This window comes from Doryrhamphus excisus, linkage group LG4 (genome assembly GCF_037039965.1).
Source record: "Doryrhamphus excisus strain RoL-2023G ecotype Guam linkage group LG4, RoL_Dexc_Guam_v1.1, whole genome shotgun sequence".
Taxonomy (NCBI): Eukaryota; Metazoa; Chordata; class Actinopteri; order Syngnathiformes; family Syngnathidae; genus Doryrhamphus; species Doryrhamphus excisus.
The window spans coordinates 8,105,570-8,132,546 of record NC_136360.1 but is presented as its reverse complement, the minus strand read 5'-3'; the positions used below and the strand labels follow the sequence as shown (position 1 = coordinate 8,132,546).

The following is a 26,977-nucleotide window of genomic DNA, read 5'->3' as shown; positions in this document are numbered from 1 at the left end:
TAGGTATGAATGTGAGTGTGAATGGTTGTTTGTCTATATGTGCCCTGTGATTGGTTTGCGACCAGTCCAGGGTGTACCCCGCCTCTCGCCCAAAGACAACTGGGATAGGCTCCAGCACCACCCACGACCCTCGTGAAGATAAGCGGTAGAAAATAAATGAATGAATGAATAAATATAACTCCGAGCCATGTAAAGTTCTACTGTATGTTTGGTCAATGTGGCATTTACTTAATAATAAGAATAATAATAGATTTTGTATAGCGCTTTTCAAAATACTCAAAGACACTTTACAGAAGAATCGAGTTGAATAAAGCAAGTACAGAGTAAAAGACACACCAAAATACAACATTCATTCGTTAATACACAGTTAAAACATGAGTAAAAGTTGTGAGTCATTTAACCACATGACATGTTTTTGTCAAAAGACAATCCATAAGTCAATCCATTTTATGGTGGTTCCAAATGATGCATTTGTCAGACACATACCACACAGAAGGGATACATACGCGTTCATGAGTAGAAGGGTTAGTTTTCACTACCAAATGCATATGTACGTCTTATGACAAAATAGTTCAAGGTTGCTCCTGAGTTAATAGGAATACTGGCAATCGCATTCTGCTTATTGCCAACGGTCAATCTTTTATTTTCTTTGAAATGAGATGCTCATGAAACCAGAGCATCCAACAACCCGTCTTCCCCCTGAGAAGTGAAGACATGGCATAACCACATCTGAGAGTGAAAACCACAAAAGTGAATAAAATCATTCTTCTGCGCTTTCAGTGGAAGATGTTTTTTCTGTGGCATACAGTATGGGGGTTGCCCAGATTTAATGTTTGGGGTGTCTCAGTTCTCCTGGTGTAACTGTTTTTTGGTCGTTGTCTGACTCAGGCCCCCTTCTAGTATGTTCCAACAGACTCTTGCATTACATTTGCTTTGTAATGCTGCACATTTCATGTTCAGGTTAGTTTGCCTGTGCTTCTTTTGATGGTGGTATTCACTGTTGCACCCAATTGCTAAACAACACATCACACAACAGAGCATAATCCAAGAGACAGTCCCTTTACACATTTTCAAGGTGGTGGAGTGCAAAGATACAGCAGATTTTTTGTTAAAATAAGAATTATTATTTATGGAAAATGTATGATTTTTCATCCAGCTTTTGAGTATTTGTATTTGTATTTTTTAGAATAACATATTGTCTGAGATAATATTCAAAATGATTTAAACTTCCATTACCTTGCAATTGCAAACATACAGAAAAAAATACACAGGCTTGAAGGTGGCTCACAAAAACCCCAACCCACAAAAAATATTCAATTGATTTAATTTAAGAAAACAATATAATATGAAATTATTTATATAAAATAATAAAAATATATGACTTGTGGCTGATATGAAATATTGACATCAAAAATGTACAGGTATAATATATAAAGAGTATAAAAATTTAACAATTTATGTCTGACCACAATAATAAGAAAAAAAACACATCACACCACAGAGCATAATACAAGAGACAGTCCCTTTACACATTTTCAAGGTGGTGGAGTCCAAAGATACAGCAGATTTTTTGTTATTCCTGTACACTTTGTGTTTTTGGTTAACATCTTAGTGCATGGGAAAACAACCTGGATTTCGTGGTTCCCATGAAAACGGTTTATTTTAATGTATTCCACCCACCACCCACCTCCATGCACGCCCACCCTGCTGTGGTTGGTCACACTAGCGAGTACTTAAAAGGAGTTCCGGTTTGCGCTGCTAGCTAACGATATAGGAGTTGATAATAAACAGCGTGTAGCTCTCTCCACGACAACAGACATAGGTCGGTTCTTTCAAACAGGCGTTTAATACATGAGCTTGTTTCTCATACATCCTTGCCTTCACGCCGTGAGAACTGCATTCAACCAGATATAAACGGTACATGTCACAAAATGATCCCGTCATATCAAACATATGCAAATGAAACTTAATATCATGAGACAAATTAAAAAAATATACCTCGTTGGCTGCTGGTCGTGAAAATAGGTCCTTAAAGTCTTGGAAATCCATGTGACTGTTAGCTTCCCACTTAAACAGTACTGCAAATGACTGCTCTGCGTTTACAACTTCCCCCTTTGTCCTTCAATTAATGCTGCCACTTAGCAGCACAAACAAGAATCTTTAGTTCCGCCATGGGAACAACCAAAACATACACCATAAATTAATTAACTTATTTGTCATTTCATTATAATAATGTACACCCTTTTAACCTGTTTTTAAGCTTCAATGAAATAAATTATTTCTTAACTACATTAATGAACTGATTTAAGAATTATGCTTATTGCATTTCTGTAACAGCACTTAGACGGCGATTTATCTTTTTAAAGTGTCGGCTTTTAACATTTAGCCATATCTGTTGGATCCCGAATCCGATCCAGAAGTCAAGAGTGGACAGTCTGAAGTTTCTTAAAAAAAGAGATTATTTCAAGATGTCTCTCAATGGTAAGTAGCTTTAGCATTTTAGCATTTTCTACAGCATTGGTAACTGAATGTGGCCACTAATGGGAAACAACTATTAGCAACCCCACTCGCTGTATTCAAGTTAGGACCCTGATAAATTGTTACTTACTGCTTGCTCAGTCCACATGACCAAGTAACATTGGAAAGGCGTCAGGCTTCAGCAGCAGTTTGTTGGGTAGTCCAGCTGCATACTGGCCATGTTCACTAAACAGTTCAGTGAGAAATACCGTTGACAAATTAAAATCAGTTTATTTTGCTGGTGCGGAAGAAGCAGAGCTTGGGGGAGGGCAGAGTGCTTATCGGCTTACAGACACGCTCATATAAGGAAGTCGGCCCCTCTGTGACATCATAAAGGGGCAGTTTTACCACACCTTTTTGAAACCAAGCGTTCTGAGCCATCCCAAATGTCTTTCAGGCCTGAGTTTCAAATCGTTTAACAAAAGAATACAACATTCTAACTATATTTATGGAAAAGTGGAAAAGCATCACATCAAGAAAATAGGGAGCCACAACAAAAGAGGCTGGCAAGTCACATTGGCTCTTGCCGACTCCTGAACTACTGTAAACAAAAAGTACTTGGATTCAACACATAATAATTGTAACAATACCTATAAGACACCACTCTACATTACAGGCGTTATCTCAGGGTGAGTAGCTTAAATGTTATGGTTCCTATGGGAAACATTGGAAGTAAATGAATAGTATATTATGTATTTTGATCAAATATTGTAGATATACTGTATTATACTGACATATACGTACATGATTAGAAATGTACTGCTTAAAATTCCTCTAAAATTTAATTACGTTTTAATAATTCAATAATTACATTTTAGAGTGTTAAATGTGAGGAATGACAAAAAATGCTAAAGTACATATTTTCTCTAAAGAATAAAAGTAATTAAAAGCGAGGTGGGGAGGACTTTAATTCAAGTGGCTTGACAATTTCTATATTTTGATATTTGAATAAACCATACAAACGCATATATTCATTTTGCGAAACTCTTCCCTGACATTTTTTCACTGTATACGTATGTTTTTTTTAGGACAAGTTTCCAGTTGAGCAGTGTCCTGATTTAAAAGCAGGTGAAAGTCACCTACGGGTTACACAGTGTCCCATGCAAACCACACAATGTGTTGTTCACTCACACATTTCTCTGAAGAACCGCATGAGGACTTTTTAATGGGGAATATTCTCTTCATGCTCTCGTTTGGTTTGAGCAATGTTGATGTTTATTTCTAAATGTTTATTTGTAAATGTTATATGTAATTTTTGTATTTTTTTTTTTTTTTGCTTTGAACACTGAACTTGAGATGTCTCTTCTTTCACCCGTGTACAGATACACAATACCTGGCCTATAAAAACACCACGGACCACACTATCATCATAAACACAGTTCACACAGATAGTTGAGATAAACCAAGATATGGGTATGAGTATGAACACACACATACACATACAGTATATAGGTGTGTGGCAGCCACCTCACTTAAGAGCGGAAATGAGACATACAAACCACAAATGGAGGCATAGGCCTTTTCTTGTTACACTGTAGTATCTACTTGTGTCCACTAGGGGACGGTAGATATGCGTGAAGGACACTAAATTGCTTTAGATAGATAGATAGATAGATAGATAGATAGATAGATAGATAGATAGAGACAATTTTGAATGTTTGCTTTTAAAGCTTAAGGCACTTTGCATATTCAGCCACTGAATGCAAACTTGTGTCTGCTTCTGCATAGGTGTAAGCTGATACTCCCACAGATGTGATGTGATCCATTGCACACTCCCACAACACTCCCTGAGAAATGGTTCAAATGGTGTTTTTGGAATGTGGGGCCTGCTTTGCTCTAGATAACATTATCTGTGTTGATGCAAAAACTCAATCCAAGTCCCTCCCTTGCTGTGCTGCCAGGTAAGGTGTATGGGGAGTACAACCATGATACAGGAAACCTCACCTGGGAGCAAAGAGGGAAGGTGGAGTCAGGGACATGTAGCACCAGCCTCGGCAGAGAGAGGGAAGTGGCTAAAAGTGTAGCGCATGTGATGGAAAAACATATCAACAATGGTTGTAATTGAAGAAAGGTGCTTTGTGAGCAACACGGCATCTGCTTGCCATTCACCATGCTGAGGAGCGCTTGATCCAATCACTGCAGGTAAATTCCTGTCAATGTATATGAATTGTCAAATCTGCCGTGGCTAGCATGTGGCCTGTATACTGTTTTTCCTTTTGCAATGAATATCAGCTCTGTTGGTTGCAGGTGTACAGAATGTTTTGTTTTCTCCAGTGATTTGTAAACCTAATGTGCAGTGTGTGTCGGCATGGTAACACAATGTAATGAGTTACAATATAACCTGGTAAGCAGCCACATGTCCTTTCACAGCACACACGGTGAACCTTCTACAAAAAGTCATCATGGCCAAGGAAAATGCAGAATTGGGTATGTTTGCTTTGATCTATTGATTTATGGTGTTCCTATAATATCCTTTCACACAGAAACCCTGGAAAATAGCTGCTCTCGGAGCAATAACAAATAATCCACCATTTATCTGATTTTACCTTTTGTACAGAAAACATTTTTGCCTCTTTCTGTGTTGCTGTTCTGTATCAAAGGCACCAACAAGGAATGGGGACGCAAAGTTGACCCGACCATTTTCCACCTCTTTTCCACAAATATCACACAAAATATCAGCATCTGAGCCATAACAGTATACCTGTAGTTCCAGCATTTATCCACCTTTGCGGATACATACCCAAACAAGTTTCGTTTTGTACAAATTTACTAAGAATCTTCTACCTGGTTACACTATCTGATGCATTATATACAAGTTTCAAACAAACTTTTAACATTTATATATCTTTTCCATATGGGCTTCTTTAGCAGTGCTGTCGTCTTGGTAGGCTTTCAATACAATGTCGTCAAGATGCTGGCATTTTAGATGGTTAATAACGTAAAGAAGTTCGACACTCCAGATTGTTTCCACGTGTGCTCAGTAGAGGTGTGCAGTGTGTCACAGAAAAGGGGACCTTGATTTATTCACTTTAGCCCTGTAGCACACACCACAGAACGAGTAATCTCACCTCATTGGAGATTTTTTTTTTAATTTAAATAATTGGATTTATCATGCACCCCAATTGAAAACAATTGTCGCTGCCTAACAACACATGCACAGCAAAGTGTCCCACTTTGCTGTGCACAGGAAGATAAAAAATGACAGCTCTAAGATAAGATATGCCTTTAAATTCTAAATCTACTGTTACTTGACTGCAACAAATGTCCTGGATCTCAGTGTAAACTACACATCACATCACATCACACACACATACAAATTTCCCCACTGAGGGACGAATAAAGGCACATCTTAATCCCAAAGTGGAAAATTGCTACGCCCTTGTTGTTGCCTTTTATACAGAACATGGCTAAATGATGTTGACAATGACACAAAAGGCTGAGTACAGCTGAGTAAAGATGAATTGTGTCAATATGTGGTCTCAGGCCTCACATGGGAGGTGAGGGCCAACCAGCGTCACTACCACAAACACCAGCAGAAGAAATCCTTCCTGTGCTTCCACTGGGGACGATCCTCGGTGAGTGACGCCTCACGTGACGATGATACATTTGTCTTCATATAGTATACACTCAATCTTCCTTGTTGCCAGGACAACCTGGTGCGCAGCTATAAATACTCAGTGCTGACTTTCCTGCCCCTGACACTGTTCGAACAGTTCCAGCAAGCGGCCAATCTCTACTTCCTCTTCATGTTGGTGTTGCAGGTCGGTTGTTGCCTCTCCTCCATGTCTGTCATCTTCTAACTCAGAAATCACTATGGGACTATTGTTCAAGAGCAGGTTCATGTATTAAGAGTCTTGTGATAAGTAAGTAACTAAATAAGGTGACAGCTGTCAGTATGATAATAAACACATGCATCAGATGGGTGGTTTGCAGACACAAAGTCAAAAATAAAGATATAGATAAAAAAAATTTCATATTTTTTTAAAATTGACCCATGACCCATAAATGTGCTGCAGTCTAATTTCTTTACTGTAGGTTTATGCTGCTTGGAGGCAACGTGTTAATCACTACTACACTACTACTACTCACTACTCACTAATACATTCAGTTCCTATTGTAATGTCATCTGGTAGGGTAAAACTAACCTGTCTTCACTTGCCTCAGTTAAGGCCAGTATTCATAACTCCACCATAAGAAAAACACCTGGCAAAAACAGCCTGCGTGGGTTTGAAAAGCACTGCTGAACAAAAAGAAAATGAAGGCTCCTCTCAATTTCGCCCAAAAACATCTTTGTGGGAATACTCTGTGGTCTGACGAGACAAGAATTGTACTTTTTGGAAGGTGTGTGTCCCATTACACCTAGTGTAACAGTAACGGTGCATTTCAGAAAAATAACATCATACCAACAGTAAAATGTGGTGATGGTAGTGTGATGATCTGGGGCCGTTTTGCTGCTTCAGAACATGGAAGACTTTTCCACACCACTGTATGTCATCACAATTGTTCACTGACTTGTGTTTTGGTGAGTGAAGGTTTTTATGTGCCACTATTTTTTGTGATTTAACATTATACAGTGGCTGCACGGTGGCGGAGTGGTTACCGTGCAGGTCACACACCTTGGTTCGATTCCCCCCTCGGGCATCTCTGTGTGGAATTTGCATGTTCTCCCCCGTGCATGCGTGGGTTTTCTCCTACATTCCAAAAACATGCTCGGTTAATTGGTGACTCCAAATTGTCCATAGGTATGAATGTGAGTGTGAATGGTTGTTTGTCTATATGTGCCCTGTGATTGGCTGGCCACCAGTCCAGGGTGTACCCTGCCTCTCGCCTGAAGACAGCTGGGATAGGCTCCAGCACACCCATGCTCCAGCACGCCCGCAGCCCTCTTGACGGTAAGCGGTAGAAAATGAACATTATACAGTTATTTTTATAATGTGACAGTGACTGAACACTTCAAAACATAAGCTTAAATTTTAAGTGCACCTTTGAATGCCCCTTAACTAAAATCACTTGTCAGTTTTTTCTTCAGCATATTCGGAGAATGTGTCATATTCGAACTATGTGTTTAGAGTTAGTATTTTCCTACAGTGAGAAAGACCAATATACTTACCAAAGGACAATGTGTTTCCCAGAGTGAAACCAGTTGATCCAGTTACGTATTTGTTAGACTTTGTTTGTTTAGTGCAGTGCTTCATACCTGTGTGTTAGCTTTTGTGCATGTGTTTCCCAGTGTGTTCCTCTCATCTCCTCCATCCCGTGGTACATCTCTATCATACCTCTGTTCATCATTCTCTCCGTGCGAGGCACAAAGGACCTCATCAATGACAGGGTGAGGCCCCTTGCTCCATAGAAACCCTCGTGCTGGTCCCTGAACGTATGGGCGTAACTTTGGGTCTACCATCTGGGGTGGTTAAAATCTTTGCCTGTCTATTGATTTATCAAATCATTTATATTTCAAGGGGTTATATTGGCTGGATCTGATTTTAGCAGGGGTCATGGCCCCCGTCCCCCTGTGCAAATTATACGCTTGCCTGAATGTACCATTCACATTTGCTATAGAAGTCCAAGTATATGAGCACAGTTATGCAGGAGTTTACAGGCTCTTTTTCTCCCCTTCATTGTCCTCATTGACTTCTCGTCCTCTCCTCATTGACTAAACCAGTCATCCCAGTAGCATTAATTCCCTCCCTGCTATCATTAAAGCTTTTGCTCTTAAATGCAAGGGTGATGTTTTGCATGCAGAATTCTCTGGTTAAGTGCATCACTGAGTTATGGTCATTAACAGCCCTGGGCTGAAACACTTGCTTGACCCCTCCCTATTGACTAATCATTTAGCAAGGGTGTAAATCTCCCGGCTGCTCCTTTTGCCTGTCCAACATTTCTCCCTCTCTGTCCATCACTTCCTTTCCTTGTGATTCTCCTCTTCCTTTTCTCCATCTTCATCTCCTCTCTGGGTTTCCAGGCAAGAAGACGCAGTGACTCTGCGATCAACTCCCGACCCTGCGATGTGCTCGTCTCCCAGAGGTGAGGACAAAGACGGAGGGTGATCCTCCCAGGACTCAGCACTTTGAAACAGCCTTCTAATGAAGCTCTAATGAAGTGTGAATGAGTGAAACCATTGATGGTCCCTGCAGTTGTGCATTAGAGTGCAGCACACAGCAAGTCACGGAAAACAAGAAACCAGATGAAGTGATCGCTCAGCACAGTGTTTATTACTTTTAATGTTATTTAATTCAGAGAGTGGTTTAGCAGGCTGGTCTGAAAACGATATATGTGTGTGTATGTATATGTGTGTGTATGTATGTATATATGTGCATATACGTATATATATGTGTGTATATGTATATATATATATATGTATGTATGTATATACGTATGTATGTATATATACATACATATATATATATATACATATAAATGAAGAGAAAAAGTAGCAGAAATCAGTATTGTAGTGTGAATGCTGAGAAACATGCTTTCCCACCACAATAACATATATGATATACAGTGATCCCTGCTTTATCACAGTTACTTGGTTTCATGAACTATCCATGATGAGTGAATTTCCTCAATGCATGATTCCTCATTTATAACTGGAATATTTTCATAGTTAGAGCATAGAAAACCTGTTTATGGCATTCTAAATATGTTTTTAACATTATTGGAGACCTCAAGACATGACCTTGTACCTCATAGTCACCTTTACACTTGGAATACCTGATGTAGTAGACAAAGTAAGAGTAAATAAGCCATTTAAGACATAGATAAGTCTCATAACTTTTTGTTATTATAAACGTATTCCTTATGGGACCTGATAGAGAGACGGACAAAGTGACTTTGCGGGTTGAGAGTTGAGTTTCAGCTTTGTGTGACCACAAAGTAGCTACCGTATTTATTTTTATGAAAATGTTTGATAGAGTATTCATATTCACGTTATTAAGTATAATTTTTTTTCAAACAATCTTGAGAGTGTTGTATCTATGTTTGGAAGTTTGCATGTTCTCCCTGTGCATGCGTGGGAACTTCCTTCCACATTCCAAAAAAAAGCATACTAGGTTAACTGGAGACTGGAGACAAATTGTCCATAGGTATGAATGTGAGTGTGAATGGTTGTTTGTCTATATGTGCTTGCATACCCGCAGCATACCTGTGACCCTAGTGAGGACAAGCGGTATAGAAAATAGATGGATGGATGAATGCTGAGAGATGGCCACTACAATAACATGTAAAACATTACATACAGAATAACAACTGTTGCTATTTGACATTAACAAAATGTGTGTGAAAGCTGAGAGACCAGCTATTTGACATAAACAAATGATAGCATTTTTTTCAGCAAGAAAATCATACACACCTCAAGAGATTTATATGATATGCTGTGATGTTCTATCCGTCTTTCGAGCCTGCCGTGGTGTATTGGTTAGTGTGCTGGACATTGGAGCGGACACCCCAGGTTCGAATTTCCACTATAGTCAGTAAGGGCATCTAGAATATAAAGGGCTCAAGCCAAAAGTCAGTACTACCTTTTATTTGCAAGATATTACTGGGGAACTTGTATATACAAAAAGTCTTACAATAAAATACCTCCAGTAGTCTTTGAGAGTTCTAATTTCTGGTTCTTCATACTGTAGAAGTTAGCAGTAATCCTATGTCAGGTTTTATTTTATATGAAGTTATTTTCTCCCATTTGTGCCTCACCGTATGTTTGCTGTCTGTTTTCAGTTTCAGCACAACACAGTGGAAGGATTTGTGTGTGGGAGATATTGTACGCATCCGCAAAGACCAAATCATCCCTGTGAGCTTCTCATTTCATAATGATACATATTTTTAAAATACATGACATATACATTACACTATTTATTTGTTATGCTGATTCTCAGGCAGACATTCTGCTCCTGTGCAGTTCAGACCATCACAGTTTATGTTATGTGGAGACAGCTGATATTGACGGGTAAGACTTTAGACCAGTATCGTTTTCTGTTTATGTTAAAATGTAGCAATTGTATGTAAAATATTATGAAAATCATAAAACAAATGGTAATATACATTATTTCTACCCATACAGCGAGACTAACCTGAAGTACCGACAGGCTCTCTGTGAAACACACCATGTCTTGACCTCTGACCCTGCAGAAGCGACACTTGCTAACTTTGATGGTTGCAGTATATTTTCCACAATTATATCATTTAAAAACAGGGGGGGGAAAGTTTGATTTTGATTTCCTAGGTGTCATTTTCTGCGAGGAGCCCAGCGATCACTTGTACACCTTCAGAGGACAGCTGCACTGGCAGGGACAATGTCTCCTACTGGACTATGAGCATATTCTGTTGAGAGGGACTGTGCTACGGAACACCCTGTTTGCTTACGGCGTGGTCATATATACAGGTAAATGTATCCAAATGTCACATCACAGGACACAACATTAGGTACACCTTGATCCAGGACAAGAGCAATATGTCCTTAGTTCACCTCCACTTCCTTCAAAGGCAAATTTTATGAAGTTGAATACATTATCCTGCTAATTATGTGGCCAGCTCTGAAATGCCGGTCATCTACACGTCTCCGAGAGCGTACACCTCTCCAGTCTTTTAAAGTGATCATTGATCGGATATTACTAGACTGATGCAGAGGTGTCATGGATCGCTTTCCGCCATGACCCTTTCACTTGTGGTAACGTGGATCTATATGTCAAAATCTTCAAGAGATGGCTTTTACACCATATATCACACACGCTACACCTCAATATGACCCAGCTGCGTTGTAAAAATAACTGCAATCCAGAACGCCCACAGTGGCTGCTTTGGGCCCCGCAGTCAAAAGGGGGGTCATAATATACTCATATCAACAGTCCTTAACTAGCCAAGTCCCCCATAAATCTTTGGAACAATAAGACAATTCATCTTATTTGAGTTGTCTTTGAAAACTACCATCTTATGTTTGTGTCAATGCGGTTATTCTCTCCGCTCAGGCGCTGACACGAAGATCCTGAGGAACTGCGGGAAACTGCGGGTGAAGGCAAGTCGGCTGGGAAAACTTCTCAACAGGGCAGTGATAGGGGTGAGTAATGCAAGGGACACAATATTATGTAAATTCTATTGAGGTACTATAATAGACTACGTACTATTTGCCATATGGTCCCTGCACCTGGTTTGCATTGTCAGCAGTAAGTCATACCTGTTTCCAATGAATGTTGGCCTCCGCCATGGCTGCCCTTTGTCACCAATTCTTCATAATATTCATGGACTAATTTTTTCCAAGCGTACCTAAGACATCAAGGGAGGCCAGTTAGGGGGCCTGAGGATCTCATCTCTGCTATTTCCAGACAATGTGGTCCTGATGATCTATGTTCCCAACCTCACCTATGGTCATGAGCTTCGGGTTGTGACCAAAAGAACGAGATTGCGGATACAAGTGGATGAAATTAATTTCCTCCATAGGGTGGCTGGACTCACCCTAAGAGATAGGGTGAGGAGCTCAGTCATTCGGGAGTGGCTCAGAGTAGAGTCGCTGTTCCTTCACATTGAGAGGAACCAGTTGAGGTGGCTTGAGCATCTAGTCCGGATACCTCGCCTTCCTGGTGAGGTATTCTGGGCATGCCCAGCTGGTAGAAGGCCTTGGGCAGACCTAGGACATGCTGGAGGGATTATGTCTCACAGCTGGCCTAGGAACGCCTTGGTATTCTCCTGGTGGAGCTGGAGGAGGTGGCCAGGCACAGGGAAGTCTGGGTTTCCCTACTGAGGCTGCTGCCCCCGCGACCCCGACTCGGATAAGCAGAGGAGAATGGAATTATTTACTTTTTACTCTACTAAACTGGGTAATTCGTGTGTAAAGGTGACTATAGGGATCTTGGGTCATGTCTAGGGGACTCTAATAATGTTAAAAACATATTTAGAAAATCGTAAACACATTTTCTACTTTGTGGAAATTTATGATGGTTGGGACCAATTAACCATGGTGAGGGACTACTGTACATCTAATGAAGTGTCTGTTTGGGCTCCTCAGATAGTTGTGACTTTGCTCCTGACTGGACTTCTTCTGGCCATCGGCAGCGGTGTGTTCGCGAGCCGGGTCATGACCCACACAGAGGTTCTGTCTTCTCTGGTTATCAACGGCAACCCGGCCTACAATGGCTTTTTAGTCTTCTGGAGCTACATGATCCTGCTCAGCCCGGCTATGCCACTTGCACTCTTCATCACGTTAGTTGGAATTTGTGGTAGGTAGCCCAGATGTCACGTTGTTGATTGTGTGTTTGTGTATATGTGTCCAGGTTTGAGATGATCCACACGATCCATAGCAAGTTTATCGGTTGGGATTTGGAGATGTACTGGCCTGAGACAGACCGCCCAGCACAAGCCCGCAACACCTCCTTATGTGAGGAGCTGGGTCAGGTGGAATACCTGTTGAGCGACAAGACTGGGACCCTGACCCAAAATCGTCTACTCTTCCGTCAGTGCTGCATAGCTGGGGAGATTTATGGTAGATGTCATTTTTTCCCCACATTTCACTCATAAGTTAATTTGTGAAAATATCCTGTTTTGGCATTTTTTTGCATTCCTCTCAGGTTGGACAAACCTTACAGTGAATGCACTATTTTTTAGAAATTGTTTTTATTTTAAATTGAATTTAATGTTTTATATTAATTTTATCTTTTATCTGTGTAGTCACAAGACAAAAATATATTTTGAGTACATTTATAAAATTATGTCTTAAAGTTGTTTTCAATACAGTTTTAAGTTTTGTTCATTTCAAAATCATAAAACACAAAACTGAAGCAGTGGGAGAGCATACAATAATACATACAACAATAATTGCCTTACTGTATTGAAAATGAACTGAAAAAGTAGTAAATATAGTAAATATACCAAGCTATGATTATGGTGTACTGTTACACTCTTATGATTAATATTCATTCATCCATTCATTTTCTACCGCTTTTTCCTCACGAGGGTCGCGGGGGTGCTGGAGCCTATCCCAGCTGTCTTCGGGCGAGAGGCGGGGTACACCCAGGACTGGTTGCCAGCCAATCACAGGGCACATATAGACAAACAACCATTCATACTCACATAGACAATTCGCCAATTAACCTAGCATGTTTTTGGAATGTGGGAGGAAACTGGAGTACCCGGAGAAAACCCACGCATGCACGGGGAGAACATGCAAAGGTCACCGTGCCGCAATGATTAATATTATATTATACATTATATGACAAAAACTTATGGTTTTATTTTGTCTTTTTTTATTCTTGAATTTTTTGTTGTAATCCAAATATTGTACAGATTTATTTGGTGGTATTATTGTTATGAATCATATTGTCAATATTATTACAGTATTTAATTGTTGTAAATATTTATCTACTGTCTTTTCACCTCCAACAGGTGATGCATCAGTAAGGGCCGAGGACACAGAGGTACCACATGGTCACGTCCTTCCTCTTTACAGCATGATACCATCTACTGTATGTGTGTCGGTCAGTTATACTTTTCCATACATGCATGTAGCCTATGGACCTGAGCTGGAATCCTTTCTCACGTGGAGGTCTGTTCATGTGGGCTCCTACCCTGGTGGGGCGTCTCCGAGCACAGCAGTGTGAGACCATAAGACAATTCTTCACAGCGCTGACTGTGTGTCATACTGTCATGGCTGAATGGAAGGAGGGTGAGAAGTTGCTGTTATTGAATACGAAAACATGGAACAGCTCTTTGCTTGTGTACTCCTAGACCAGTGATTCCCAAAGTGGGGTACATCAATTGCCGAAATATGTTTTTAAGTGTGCAGGAGTTGGGCGTTCATGGCTTCAGATCAAATGTCTGAAGGAGTGCATGACTGTAAAAACTTTGGAAACCACTGTCCTAGACGTTCCAGTTTACCAAGTGGCATCTCCAGACGAGGAAGCTCTTGTTGGTGCTGCCAGGGAGTTAGGCTGGGTCTTCCTGTCCAGAACCAGAGACGCCATCGTCGTCTCCGAGCTGGGAGTCACTCGTCATTATAAGCTGCTTGCATTAGTTGACTTCACCAGCCAGAGGAGGCGGATGTCTGTGCTGGGTGAGGACAGCCAGCCATCTTTTATCATGTCTACATTTTGAGTTGATCTTCATACTGCTTTTGTTCCCAATCCAGTCCAGGAACCAGAGGGCGGTTTAAAACTTTACTGCAAGGGAGCTGATATAGTGATACTGGAGAGGCTACAAAAGGATTGTCCACATCAGGAAATGACTGAACAAGCCTTGGAGGTGATCAGGATCTCCTTCTTTGTACATACGCTCATAGGACACAGCATTATGTATTTATTTAACTCTGGGGTAATAGTGTTGTAATATTATGTGGGAAAAATAAAGGCATTTTAGTAGCATATAGTTAAAATATTAAAGAAAAAATGTGTTATTTGTTAAGTCTTATTTTATGAGAAACAAAACAGCAAAACATTGGCAATACAGTTGTGGGAAAGGTATTGTAATAAATGTTGTAGTAATAGATGTAAGTCAAAATATTACAAGAAGAACATTTACAGGAAGAAAAAAAATAGATAATAGAAAAACTTTTTTACAAGATTTGAAATGTTAAACAAAAAAATATGTTTTTTTTTAAGTCGTAATATTATGTGAAATCAAACTAAAGTTATAATTTTTTGAAAATTAGTTTAGGGAAAGTGCATGTTCTCCCTGTGCATGCATGGGTTTTTCGCCGGGTACTCCGGACCTGACCCCAACTGAAGCAAAGATATGCATTAATATACCTGTACAATGGTACAAATGGACTGTTTCCAACTGGTATGATTATCAAATTGTGTGATAGCTATCAGTAGTAATAATAGTGCTGTTACAGTTCTCGTGCATTGATGCCAAATATGGCTGTTACCGATGAGTAACATGGTTGATGAGTCAGTACTGAGTGCTGCGAGTTTTCTTCCAGCTGTTTTCCCAGGCCTGTCTGAGGACTTTGTGTATCGCGGTTCGATCAGTTGCTGAAGCATCCTGGGAGCAGTGGCGTATAACTCTGGCCAGGGCTGTTGCCATGGCGAACTGTGACCGTGACGCTCTGCTGGAGAAGCTTTATGATGAGATGGAGCAAGAGCTGCAGGTACGAGCTTCAAACATGCAAGGTGGTGGGAGGAGCAATTGTATTGATTATACAACGCATGTTTGAGTCATTGTCATTGCCTAGGCTGAGTGCACCTTAAAGCTAAACTGTTATGATTTGTAGCTTCTGGGAGTTACAGGCATAGAGGACCGACTCCAGGAGGGCGTTCCAGAGACGATTGCTATGCTTGCACAGGCTGGGATTAAAGTATGGGTGCTAACTGGGGACAAAAAAGGTATTGTGAAACACTGATATGGACCATACCAATACATGGGCAATATTTTTCTAATTTATTTTGTGTTTCTGGCTTTGTAGAGACAGCAGTCAACATTGGCTATTCTTGTAAACTACTGGATCCTGATACAAGATTAATAGAATGGCAGGAGTTGAGGTTATCATTGTTGGAAAATATGTTGGGTAAATAATGACATCATATAACTGATGTTTGTGTGCCTTACCCACAGACACATCCTGCAGTCCCCAGACCCTGAAGTTAGTTTCCGAAAGACCCAAGAGGCTCAGCTGTGGGCTGTAGAAAAGGACAAAGCCAGAGCAAAGACAGCGATGGTCCTGACTGGTCCTGAACTGGTAAACACTTTGATAGAGTATCTCATCAAAAGTACACCCCTCACATCACAGCAACCGTTTTATTATACTGTATCTTCTAAACAGACAATACTATACTGTAGAAGGTGAACCTGGATATACTTTAGAATAGTCAGTAGTCAGATTTACTATCCACTGAAAATCACCTCACAGTGAACACTGTGTTCTAAGTGTCAATATTTAGTGTGAGCACCATTGTTATTGTTGTTTACTGCCTTAACACTTTTTTTTTTTTTTTCGCTTTATTTGGGCAATATATGAATCATAACAGTGCATTTCTTACATCAATCAAAATCAAAATATAACTTTCCATTATTTACATTTGTATTCAACCATCTGATAACAAGCCTAAAAGGAGTAGGCTGAAGCAAAAGCTTATAAATGCCTACCCCTTTTTGCAAGATATAATTATGTTCATGCCACTGTCTTGTTTCCCCTGTTATTATTATCATTGTATTATTATTATTATTATCATTATCCTTATTGTTATCATCTTTATCATTATTACCATCATTATAATCATCACTAATATTACTATTTTCATCATTGTAGTTGAAGATTTTGTGATTTTTTATTTTTAATTATTTAATTTTACAGACTTCATTGCTTCTTGTACAGTGTAGAAATTTCTTCTGTTTTATTTTCAGAAATCTCCAGTCTTTGTGTGTCAATTTATTAGCCCACTTTTTTGTGACATTTACTTATTTTCTGGATTGCATGTGTCTAATCTTATGCATTAAAAAACAAGAACTTGAGACTGTGTCTGGACAGGTGTCCAACCCAAACATCAGTTTCTTCTTGTTAAACCCTACCTGAGGTTTTTAGACGTGTTTATTAGTTTGTGTGTGTCTAGTCTTGTGCATTAGGAAGCAGGTTTTAGGTCTGTGCTCAAACCAATTTTTTAAGCAGTGATGTCTTGCTGTCCATTATTACTATTTATTGTAAAGTAATAATTAATAATAATTAATGATGATAATAATAATGATAATCACTACCTCTATATTTATGCATGTTAGCCTAGGTACCTCTAACAATTTATAGTTACAAAGGTATTAAGGTAATATTCTTACATTTCTCATATCAGTCAATCAGAGATTCCAGCAGAGATGACAAGACAGTAGAATGATCATTATTAAAATGGGCATGAAATTCACCAGAGCTGCACGGCAGGTTGTTACAGGTTGGAATACATGATGACATCACTAGTGGACGTTAGATAGCTTGTGCTTGCGCCTTGCTCTTCCTACTTGTTGAGGTTGCATGACAGATGCTAATTGGGTTCAGGTCTGGAGGCTACCTACTGTATCATATTTATCTTCATCTTTCTTAACAAGGCATCTTGGAGGTGTGTTTTGACTTGTTTAGACTTCATGGTAGAAAACTGCCATGTAGCCCAGTTTTGGCCTCACAATGTCACAGTACATGTGACCATTGAGTGACCACTAATTGAGCTGTCCCACTCATGCAGCCACAGACTATGATGCTACATAGGCATGCTTGACTGTAACAGAACACAATTACCTTTATTTACCTTAATTACCTGATCACTTCTATGCATCCATTTTCCTTCGCTTATCCGGGTCTGGGTTGCAGGGGCAGCAGCCTCAGTAGGGAAGCCCAGACTTCCTGGTCCTCGACCAACTCCTGCAGCTCCACCAGGAGGACACCAAAGTGTTCCCAGGCTAACTGTGAGACATAATCACTCCAGTATGTCCTAGGTCTGCCCTTGGGCCTTCTCCCGACTGCATGCCAAGGACCACCTCAACTTTCTGATCACTTGTGCCAGCTATTTTGACAATGGTTGTGTGTTGACTCATTTTCAGTCAATAGTTAATACGTATGTACAGCTATACAAGAGGTGCACTGATCTACTGTAATCCCTTACATTTTACAATACAAGGGACATTTCTCTTCAGACAGAGTTTGACCAGCAACCACAATGGGGGTCTACGTTCATGAGCCTGGCCAAACAGTGTCAGTCAGTGTTGTGTTGCCGGGTGACACCTGGACAGAAGGCCAACATTGTCACTTTGGTCCGGAACCACACCAGATCAATTACACTGTCCATCGGAGATGGCACCAATGATGTCAACATGATCAAGAGTATGTAGACGTGAATGCTGCAAAATCTGCTTATACTTGTCCTGTTACTGAACCCTGTTGTATTTATATTCCCCAACATTAGCAGCTCACGTTGGTGTGGGTTTGACAGGAGTGGAGGGAGGCCAAGCTGTGCAAAACGCAGACTTTGCCTTGTCCCAGTTCAGGTTCTTGCAGAGGCTACTGCTGGTCCATGGGCGCTGGTCTTATCGACGCATCTCCCTCTTCTTGCGTTACTTCTTGTTTAAGACCTGTAGCTTTGCGCTTGTGCACGTATGGTTTGGCATCTTCAACGGCTTCAGTGCTCAGGTAGGACATGCAATGCCATGAAGATTAAACTGTGACAAATGTCCTTAACCATAACTTAACATTTCCAGGGTAAATGTTTGATGACCACTACCAACCATAATCACTGTTCCTATGTGTTATACTAAAAATGATTTTTATTTATTTTGTATCCTTTCTCCCTCCTTTCTCCCTTGCAGTCATTATATGAGACATGGTTTATTGGTTTGTACACAGTCTTCTACACCGGATCCCAGGTTCTGTTGGTGGCCTTCTTTGAAAAGGTGAGCAATGCTTTCCAGCAATACACAATGATAATAGGGCGGCACAGTGGCCTACTGGTTAGCATGTTGGCCACACCCTGTGTTTGACTGGCGGCCAGCTCAGGGTGTACCTCGCCTCTCACCTGAAGCCAGCTGAGATAGGCTCCAGCATATACTCTATGACCCTGGTGAGAATAAGCACCATAGAAGATGGATGGATAATGATAATGTTGATCATTATAATAATAATAATACTGCGTCAATATATATGAAAATACATTATTATTAATTTCTATTCTATGACACTTATCCTCACCAGGGTCGCAGGTATGCTGGGGCCTATCCCAGCTGACTTTGGGTGAGAGGCGCGGTACACCCTGGACTGGTTGATTATTTATAATTATAATAATATAATTCAGTAAAATATAATATTGATTGGAATATTTCTTATTTAATCATAATTTGTATTTCTTTATTGTAACAATCATGGAGCCTTTTGGGGGGTGTATGAAAATAAAATAGTAATACAATTTTAAAAAAAGTTTAAATCATATTATTTGAATATATTTTCCATGTTCATGCTGGGAGACCAAAATTGTATTCAACACAAGAGAAACTTCAGGTACACAGAGGGGAAAATTATCTGATTGAAAAATGAAGTTATAAAAGAAGTAAACTAAACACCTATGATTGGTGACCAGTGCAGGGTGTACCTCTTGCCCGACGTCAGCTGGGATAGACTCCAGCATACCCCCGCAACCCTAATGAGGATAAGAGGCATAGAACATGAATGGATGGATAAACACAAAGTAAACTGAAACGCTTTACAAGCAGCAAAAGTAATAAAACAAATGAAATCTTCCAAGAACAACTCCAAACCCCACCCCCTGTCACTGCAGACACTTGGTATGGTCCATTTAGCTCCTCCTGTATATAAGTCTACAGCTCTGGCTTGCAAGCTTTTGACTCTCATCCTAGCCATATGGATATGTCAGAGAAGCAAGCAAAACAACTCCAATTTCACGGTAAAACCATTCTAAATGTTTCAGTGTGCGTTCAGTTGTTAACAAAATAGCTAGAAATAAAGCTATTTTGCTCGCAAGTTAATGCTAATCTTGGTAAGTAATTGTTTGACTGATGAAGTTGGGTCACCATGGTTTGGGTGGGTTCATTTGCATCTTAACATTTACTTTATTATTATGTTTATTATTATATCTTTATTATGAATTGATTTGGACCTGAATACTGCTATATTCCACCTTGGCCACCACTCTCTGATGTTACCAACTTGATTTGCAAGGTGAGGATTATATGGTAAGTGTTTTATACATTGAGCTGCCCAGCTAGCTAGCTAACATTAGCTGTAGCTGTGCTATTAACTGGCATCGAGTTAGCATACCATTTTGATATAATTACCCGCATTAGCAGTAGTTGTAGTTACTTTTAACGCTAGCTGTCTGTTAGCTAACATGTTCACTGTTGTTGGTAGTTGTCTTGTCCTCGCTAACTAGTTAACACTAGCACTTTCTATAGCTGCCTGCTAACATTACATACCTAAGCTGTAACTGTTATGGACACTTAGCCTTAGCTAGTCGTGCTGTAGCTTTGTATTCACTGTGTCTCCTCTGATGATTTTCTGTTTTGTTATGGCTAATATTACAAGCTTGGAACTAGCTTTAACATTTGCTTTATGTATCTGATTTAGTTTTCAGCTAAAATTCATGTTAGCTATATAGCTTGAATTATTAGCTTCTTGCCAATTGGACAGTCATTTGTTGGCCTTCACTCATCTGTAACACAATACCAATTAGTTTTTTGTTATAGTTAGCATTAGTAGCCTCATCATTCGCTGACATTTGTGTTTTGTTTATACATTGTTTTTATAATTGCCACCGTTCATATGTTACATTGAAAATTATCGGTTTGCATTGTGTAATGGAGTATAGTTTGGTAATATGAACGTACTATGTACTGCTACTAAGCAACCATCCATCCATCTTCTATGCTGCTTATCTTCACTAGGGTCTATGCTGGAGCCTATCCCAGCTGAGTTTTGAGTGAGAGGCGGGGTATGTAATAAGACTAAAGACTCGGTTGCAGGTACAGCTTTCAGTTACTTCAAGTTCTTTGTTGTAGGATGTGAGTGCTGAAAACAGCCTAAAATGGCCAGAGATCTACAAATCTGGACAGAGGCAGGAGCTTTTCAGTCCTCTGGTCATATTTGCCTCTCTAGTTTATGCCGTCTACGCTTCATTTGTTTTCTTCTTCATCCCATGTGGAGTTTATTTCAACACTGCTTTTGACTACCAGACCATGGCAGTCACTGTGTCCATGGCAGCAACATTTACTGCCACAATTGAGGTCAGACTAACACGCAATGCTATTTTACCTAAAGAATCTGTTCCTTTTGGTTGGCCTAATGATTGTTTCTGTGTTTATTAATCCAGAGTGTGTTGATGAGCAGGCATTGGACAAAGTACAACATTGGAGCCGTGTGCTATTCTCTTCTCATGTTCTTTACCTGCACCAAGATCACACAAAGCAAGTTCCTGTTTGAGCGAGCACCTCTGGACTACCTGTTTTTCGGTACAGTTCTTAGTCATTCTTGAACAAAATTGTCCAGAAGTTTTTAGGCACTGCTGAGCTAAGGCACTACACAAGTGAAGGCATTCACAATAATAAAATATGTCCAGACAGATGGGTTAGCCAAAATTGCAACAAGCAACATTGCTCAATTTAAGAAGCCATTTCTGCGAATGTGGTGCCTCATGTAGTTAATACCAAAAATGAACAGAGCTGTGATCTTGGGACTGAGGTAGTGATCAGTTGCACAAAAGACTCATTTATTGATGACAAATGGCACTTTTAATAAGTAAAGAACGACTCTTGAATGACTGCATGGTTATACTATGTGTTGGCCATTGATCAGGCGCGTCCGATGAGGCCTTCAGTGATCCAGTCGTATGGCTCACAGCTCTGCTCACAGCTTGGACAGCTGTGTTGCCTTCAGTGACTTTCCAGGCAGTCTGTGTCATACGCCCCAACCACAACAAACATAGGGTAAAGAAATTGTACTTATTTACATAAATGGCTAGTAGCCAATGATCTCTTACCTGGTTGTGTGATGCAGGTCCACAGCAGGACTCCTCAGCCGGTAGAACTGAAATCAAAATTGAAAAGAGGATCATCTCTCCGCCGTTCCTCATTTGCTGTTTCTCAAGGACCCGTGCCTGAACGCCTCATCTCCTCAGGCATTCGAAACACAGTCATGGATACATAGTCATAGGCTTAAAGCCAAAAAGGGCCTACACAATGAACTTGTGATGAACTTGTTACTCACATGAAGAAATGAAGACAAATATTTCAACCAACAGTCTGCCTATAGAACTTGCATACATTGCCATCCGTTTAAAAATACTGTACAATTGTCTTTTGTCAGCATTGTACCGGCATCCCTCGCTACATCATAGTTCGAACATCACTCTGTCACTCTTATTGCAGTTTTTCAAACATTAATGGGGTAATATTAGTCAGAATATATGCATGTTTAAGCACATTACATATATTCTTTGACAATTAAGATGCAACAAGCGAAAAGTCAACTCAAGAACTGTAAACAGGTTTGCTATGCCATAACTACAACAATATTAAATTTATGAGGAAGGAATCCTACTTTGAGGAAATTCACTTTTCGCAATCAGGTGTAGAACCAATTAAGTGTGATAAACAAGAGATTACTGTACTCCTTTATTCATATTGAGTAATAAGGCCACACTCAAGTCCAGCATAGGTGTAATAATCCAGTTTTGATTCCAACTTGAGTCTGTGATATTCAGTCCACCTCAACACATAATTTTGAGCCATTATTACCACAACAACTCAAATCACACAATTAAGATTTGTAATCAGACCTGAAACTCGGGTAAACAAGTGTAACTAATGTAAATACACCCAATTTTATTTGTTAAAACTATACTCGTATAAATGCAATATTATGGCCCTCCATACTATCCCTAAAATATTTTTCCTGTGTCATTGTTCTGTGTGACCAACACAATGTGAAGTTGCCTCGTCCTGTTGTGTTGAAAGTAATTATTAAGTACTTTTAATGTCACACCAGACACTGTCACTGCCCTCATCACCTATCTTAATTACGCCATCGTGGGATGCTGCATGTGTGGTGAGAATGCACATTTCTGTTTATCTGTAATAGCCTGATTCTGTGTGAAATGCACAATAAATTGGCTCCAATGCGCCAGTTTTGCAGTTTTTGAAACTTTTATTGTTTATGAAACTAATTACCAGATTGACCCGAATGTAAGACTAGTCCATATAAGACAACCACTGTTTTTCCAGACCTATTTTTTGTTCAATGTTAGTGAATAACTGATGGTTGGCCCACTGTGACGACTTTCCTTCATTGATTACGATTAACTTAAAATTAGCTTTACGACTAGTCCTTTGTTGTTTGTTAACTTGCTAACAACCCTTGACACACTTAGTGTGTGTGTGTGTGTGCATGTGTGAATGACTGAAAGAAAAGCTCTGACTTGCTTCAGGAGAATGAATTTTAAACCTGTTAACCCCCCTCCCCACCACCACCACGAATATATATATATATATATATATATATATATATATATATATATATATATATATATATATATATATATTTGTGTCAATACAGTAGATATTTCATTACATTCTTGTAATTCTGGCTTTTCTCAAAGTTTACTGTCTTCTTAAAACCAACTCTTTCTGCTGAGGTCAGAGGGCCTTCCTCTAACATCAATCCAAGCACAACAAACCACAAAAAAAGTTTTTTGTGTTTTTACAATTGTTTTATTTTGTTAATTTATTTCAAAACACGCAATTTTTACCCATGTTATCCTTTGTCAGATTTTATTTTTCTGTAACAGTTATTACTCGGATTTTTTTCCATTCATTTCTAAAAAGTCTCAGCTAGAGTGGAACTAAAAAGTCTTCCACAGGCTCTCCGGCTTCTGCAGTGGGTGGAGGTAGAGGAGGGAGAGGGGGGGAGGCTTTCTGAGCAGATGCTGCGCGTGGGCATATCCCTCGTCTATGGTTGATGTTGTCTGTTTGTGCAAGTGCACAAGGTGGCTGCTATATATAATATATCTCATGACCTGTAGAGCAGGCCTGGAGAGCTGAACATTGCCTTGGTTGCTTTGCTAGCCAGATTGTCATACCTCTGATTTCATCTTTGGTTTCAAAAGGCAGACGTCACCTTCTTTCTATCCATGCATGCATGTGTGTCTGTGTGTGTCTGTCAGTGCAATACAAGCCACAATCTCCAGACGACTTTGTAAACGTAAGAGTGCAATGTAAGCGTCTTTGCGTTGATTGTGGCCCTTCCTTGGCGCTTAGGGGGGTACGTTTTGCAAAGACAATCAAACATTGCCATACAATGGTAACTCTTTTTTTTCTTTTTTTTGGTGGCAGTGGCATTTGTGTGCATGGGTGTCCGTGTCAGCAGCCTGGTGCATTATCTCCCCCCCGGCCACTCGCTACTTTAACCCTGAGTGGATAGGGGGCGCTCTGCTACCTACGCTGAACAAATGTAGGCTGTTCATGGACGTCAAAATGAGGGAGATGGGGAGGGTTCTATACACTCTGACCCAGCAGCAACGATTAATTTTGGGAAGGGTCAGGTGTTTGCATAGTTTTGTGTGCAAAAGCCACCAACTGCAGCCTTTTTTTGTTTTGTTTTTTTCAGCAGAAAGTGGTGGTGGGTGATTGGATGCATCTTTGTACCACAGCACTACTGCAGTGCACTATGCTGTGTGTAGAAAGGAGTGGTGGTTTTTATTTATACAGCCCTCAAATTTCACCAATCATTTTATTACAGTATATCTTCCCAAGTGACAATACCGTAGACCTGAAACTTTGATATATTTTTAGATTAGTCAGATTAGTCGCTTGTAGAGCAGTAAAGATTTACGATCCACAGTAAATGACATGCCACACAGCCAATATTGTCGAAATAGCTGACAAAACAAATGACTTGCAAGACGTTGCTTGCCTACAGTCAAGCATAGTGGTGGTATTGTCATGAACTGGTGCTGCACGAGTGCTAGAGAGCTGTGGTTTATTTGCTGAGGTAGGTGAAGGTGATGGAGTGGCCATGTATGTCTCATCCAAGCCTGTACACAGTTAAGCACCTTTGGGGGAATCCTCAAGCATTATCAAGGGGGAATGCCAAGTATCTAACATCCAGCTCCACCAGCGATATCATCATGGAGGAGTGGGAAGGGATTCTACTAACAACCTGTGCAGCTCTCATGAATTTTGTGCCTCAGAGGATTAAGGTAGTACTGGATAATGGTGTTTGGACATATTCACTGAGGTGAGCTGTGTGTTGATTCATTTTTAGTGAATAGTAAATCTAAACTGTACAATCTGTACACTGACTCCTCTAAAGTATATCCACAATACATTTGTATAATACTGTCCCTTGAGAAGGTATCATAAAATTGGTCGCTGAAATGTGAAGTGTACCCCCTTTTGTGAAATACTATTTATGGTATGTAGAGGGATACATCATCAGGTGGTCGTTTTTTGGCAGTAAGGAGGACAGCAATGCATCACGACTCAGACAGCCCCCCCCATGATTTTATTCTTTCTCTCCCTTTTGTCCTCCCCACAGGCCTGCCCCCTCTCTACCTTTTTCCTTGTTTTGAAACTGATTGTCTTCTACCATCACAAAGACACTTGGTTCTGATTGATTAACAGGTAACAGAAGAGGGAGAGCACAGTGTGACTGGGGTTGTCTACATGGGGGCACCCCTCCCCCACCCCTCTATTGGCCAACCGTCCATCCCACCGAGTGCTGAACGACGCACACATAAGGCTGTTTGACAGTAAAATGCCGAGTTCGTTCAGCAATGGAGTGGCCGGTTGCATTTGGAAGGGGGGGACTACAATGGGTTGTTTTTGGTCAGTCATAATGGTGAAATATTGCAAATCATAGTGAAAAGAATATGAGAAAGAAACACTTGGTCTTTCACAAAGGTACAAAGCAAACACGCACACTCACATACAGATCAAAGAGAAGCATGTGGACAGATGTTGAGGTGAGTTCTAGGCCGGCCCGGGTCTGTGCACGTCCCTCTGATTAACTCCAAGTAAACAGCCCTGTCTTTGGAAAAGCAAGACGTACATTTCCAGGACCCGAGCGAGCCAGCAAGCTGAGGAATGAATGCTATTGATTGAGAGGAAAGGAGTTTGACCTCCCCCAGTGCACACTGCCCCCTACTGTCTGGAGTTATATACATCAAAGGAACACGAGGAGGGGTTGGTTGGGGGGGTTGCAACAGCACATGCACACAACCAGTGACGGAAAGTCTAAAAATGATCGAGGACCCCTCTCCAATACTGAAAACTCCAATATTCCTCCTTTTTTTTGTTTTTGTTTTTTAAATTAAGCAAAATATTCCCACCCACGCCCAGGGCGATTCCTTCCCTTTTTTCCATCTTCCCCACAAAAATCACAGGTCATTCCTGTTGGTTTCTATACAGTTATACAATATCCATGCACAAAAGAAAAAAAAACAGTGTACCTTCTTTTCAACAAAAGGCGCACATTAGGTCTTCATTATTCTAAGAACATCAGGAGCACTTAAACACACCCGGGAACCTTCGAAAGTAATTTTGCTCCTCCCACCCCTCGCTAAGAGAAAAGACAAGTTAAAGGACAAAAGAAAGCTAACAGTGAGTAAGAGGTTGTCCTTTGGTTTGGCATATTTTTGGTTTGCTGAAAGCCCTTTTCACTGCAACATTAGACCACTTCCTAGTGAGCTGCTCTTTGTATTTCCTAATGGAATAAGACATAAACAAATAACAGAGGGGAAAGTAAGTTTTTTTTTTATTGTAACAGTTATTATAAAAGAAAACGAAAATGTGGAGCAGAAAACACGCAAGCTAAGATGCTGACACCGGGAGAAAGTTTATACCCCACCAGGGTCCTCTCTATAGTCAGACAACCTCCTAGTCCGACAGATCGCGGGCTCCAACATCTAGTCCGACAAGCCACCAACATGAATTATGTCATGACCTTACTCGACAACAGTTTAAGCATAGGTGATCAGGTTTAGGGGGACTAGCTTGTTAA

The 26,977-nt window shown here is 40.2% G+C and overlaps 1 protein-coding gene across 3 annotated transcripts; it reads left to right on the top strand.

The window, feature by feature from the left end:
* The first annotated feature begins 4,406 nt into the window (after positions 1-4,406).
* Positions 4,407-23,054, top strand: atp8b3 (ATPase phospholipid transporting 8B3). Of its 3 annotated transcripts, none has more exons than XM_058073447.2 (28): positions 4,407-4,659; positions 4,888-4,944; positions 6,001-6,092; positions 6,165-6,278; positions 7,748-7,846; positions 8,480-8,541; positions 10,237-10,309; positions 10,395-10,465; positions 10,580-10,671; positions 10,742-10,900; positions 11,484-11,572; positions 12,518-12,711; positions 12,783-12,991; positions 13,891-13,922; positions 14,014-14,101; positions 14,369-14,557; positions 14,633-14,745; positions 15,425-15,592; positions 15,716-15,827; positions 15,908-15,983; positions 16,057-16,180; positions 18,115-18,301; positions 18,384-18,607; positions 18,784-18,867; positions 20,983-21,207; positions 21,294-21,432; positions 21,776-21,906; positions 21,977-23,054. In XM_058073447.2, the coding sequence occupies exons 2-28, from the start codon at positions 4,920-4,922 to the stop codon at positions 22,124-22,126; spliced, it is 3,321 nt and encodes a 1,106-aa protein (XP_057929430.2). In that variant the 5' UTR covers positions 4,407-4,659; positions 4,888-4,919; the 3' UTR covers positions 22,127-23,054. The 3 variants fall into 3 exon arrangements, with proteins under 3 accessions (XP_057929430.2, XP_057929429.2, XP_057929431.2); XM_058073446.2 differs by having other exon boundaries at positions 14,014-14,170; XM_058073448.2 differs by lacking the exon at positions 6,165-6,278 and having other exon boundaries at positions 14,014-14,170.
* Positions 23,055-26,977: the final 3,923 nt, after the last annotated feature.

Bases quoted from the DNA above. Each gene is read 5' to 3' on its own strand.
- atp8b3 (XM_058073446.2), top strand. From the start codon at position 4,920: ATGGCCAAGGAAAATGCAGAATTGG. The intron at 12,712-12,782 runs GTTAGTTGGAAT...ATATGTGTCCAG, and splicing joins CCACTTGCACTCTTCATCAC to GTTTGAGATGATCCACACGA. The intron at 21,433-21,775 runs GTACAGTTCTTA...GCCATTGATCAG, and splicing joins TCTGGACTACCTGTTTTTCG to GCGCGTCCGATGAGGCCTTC.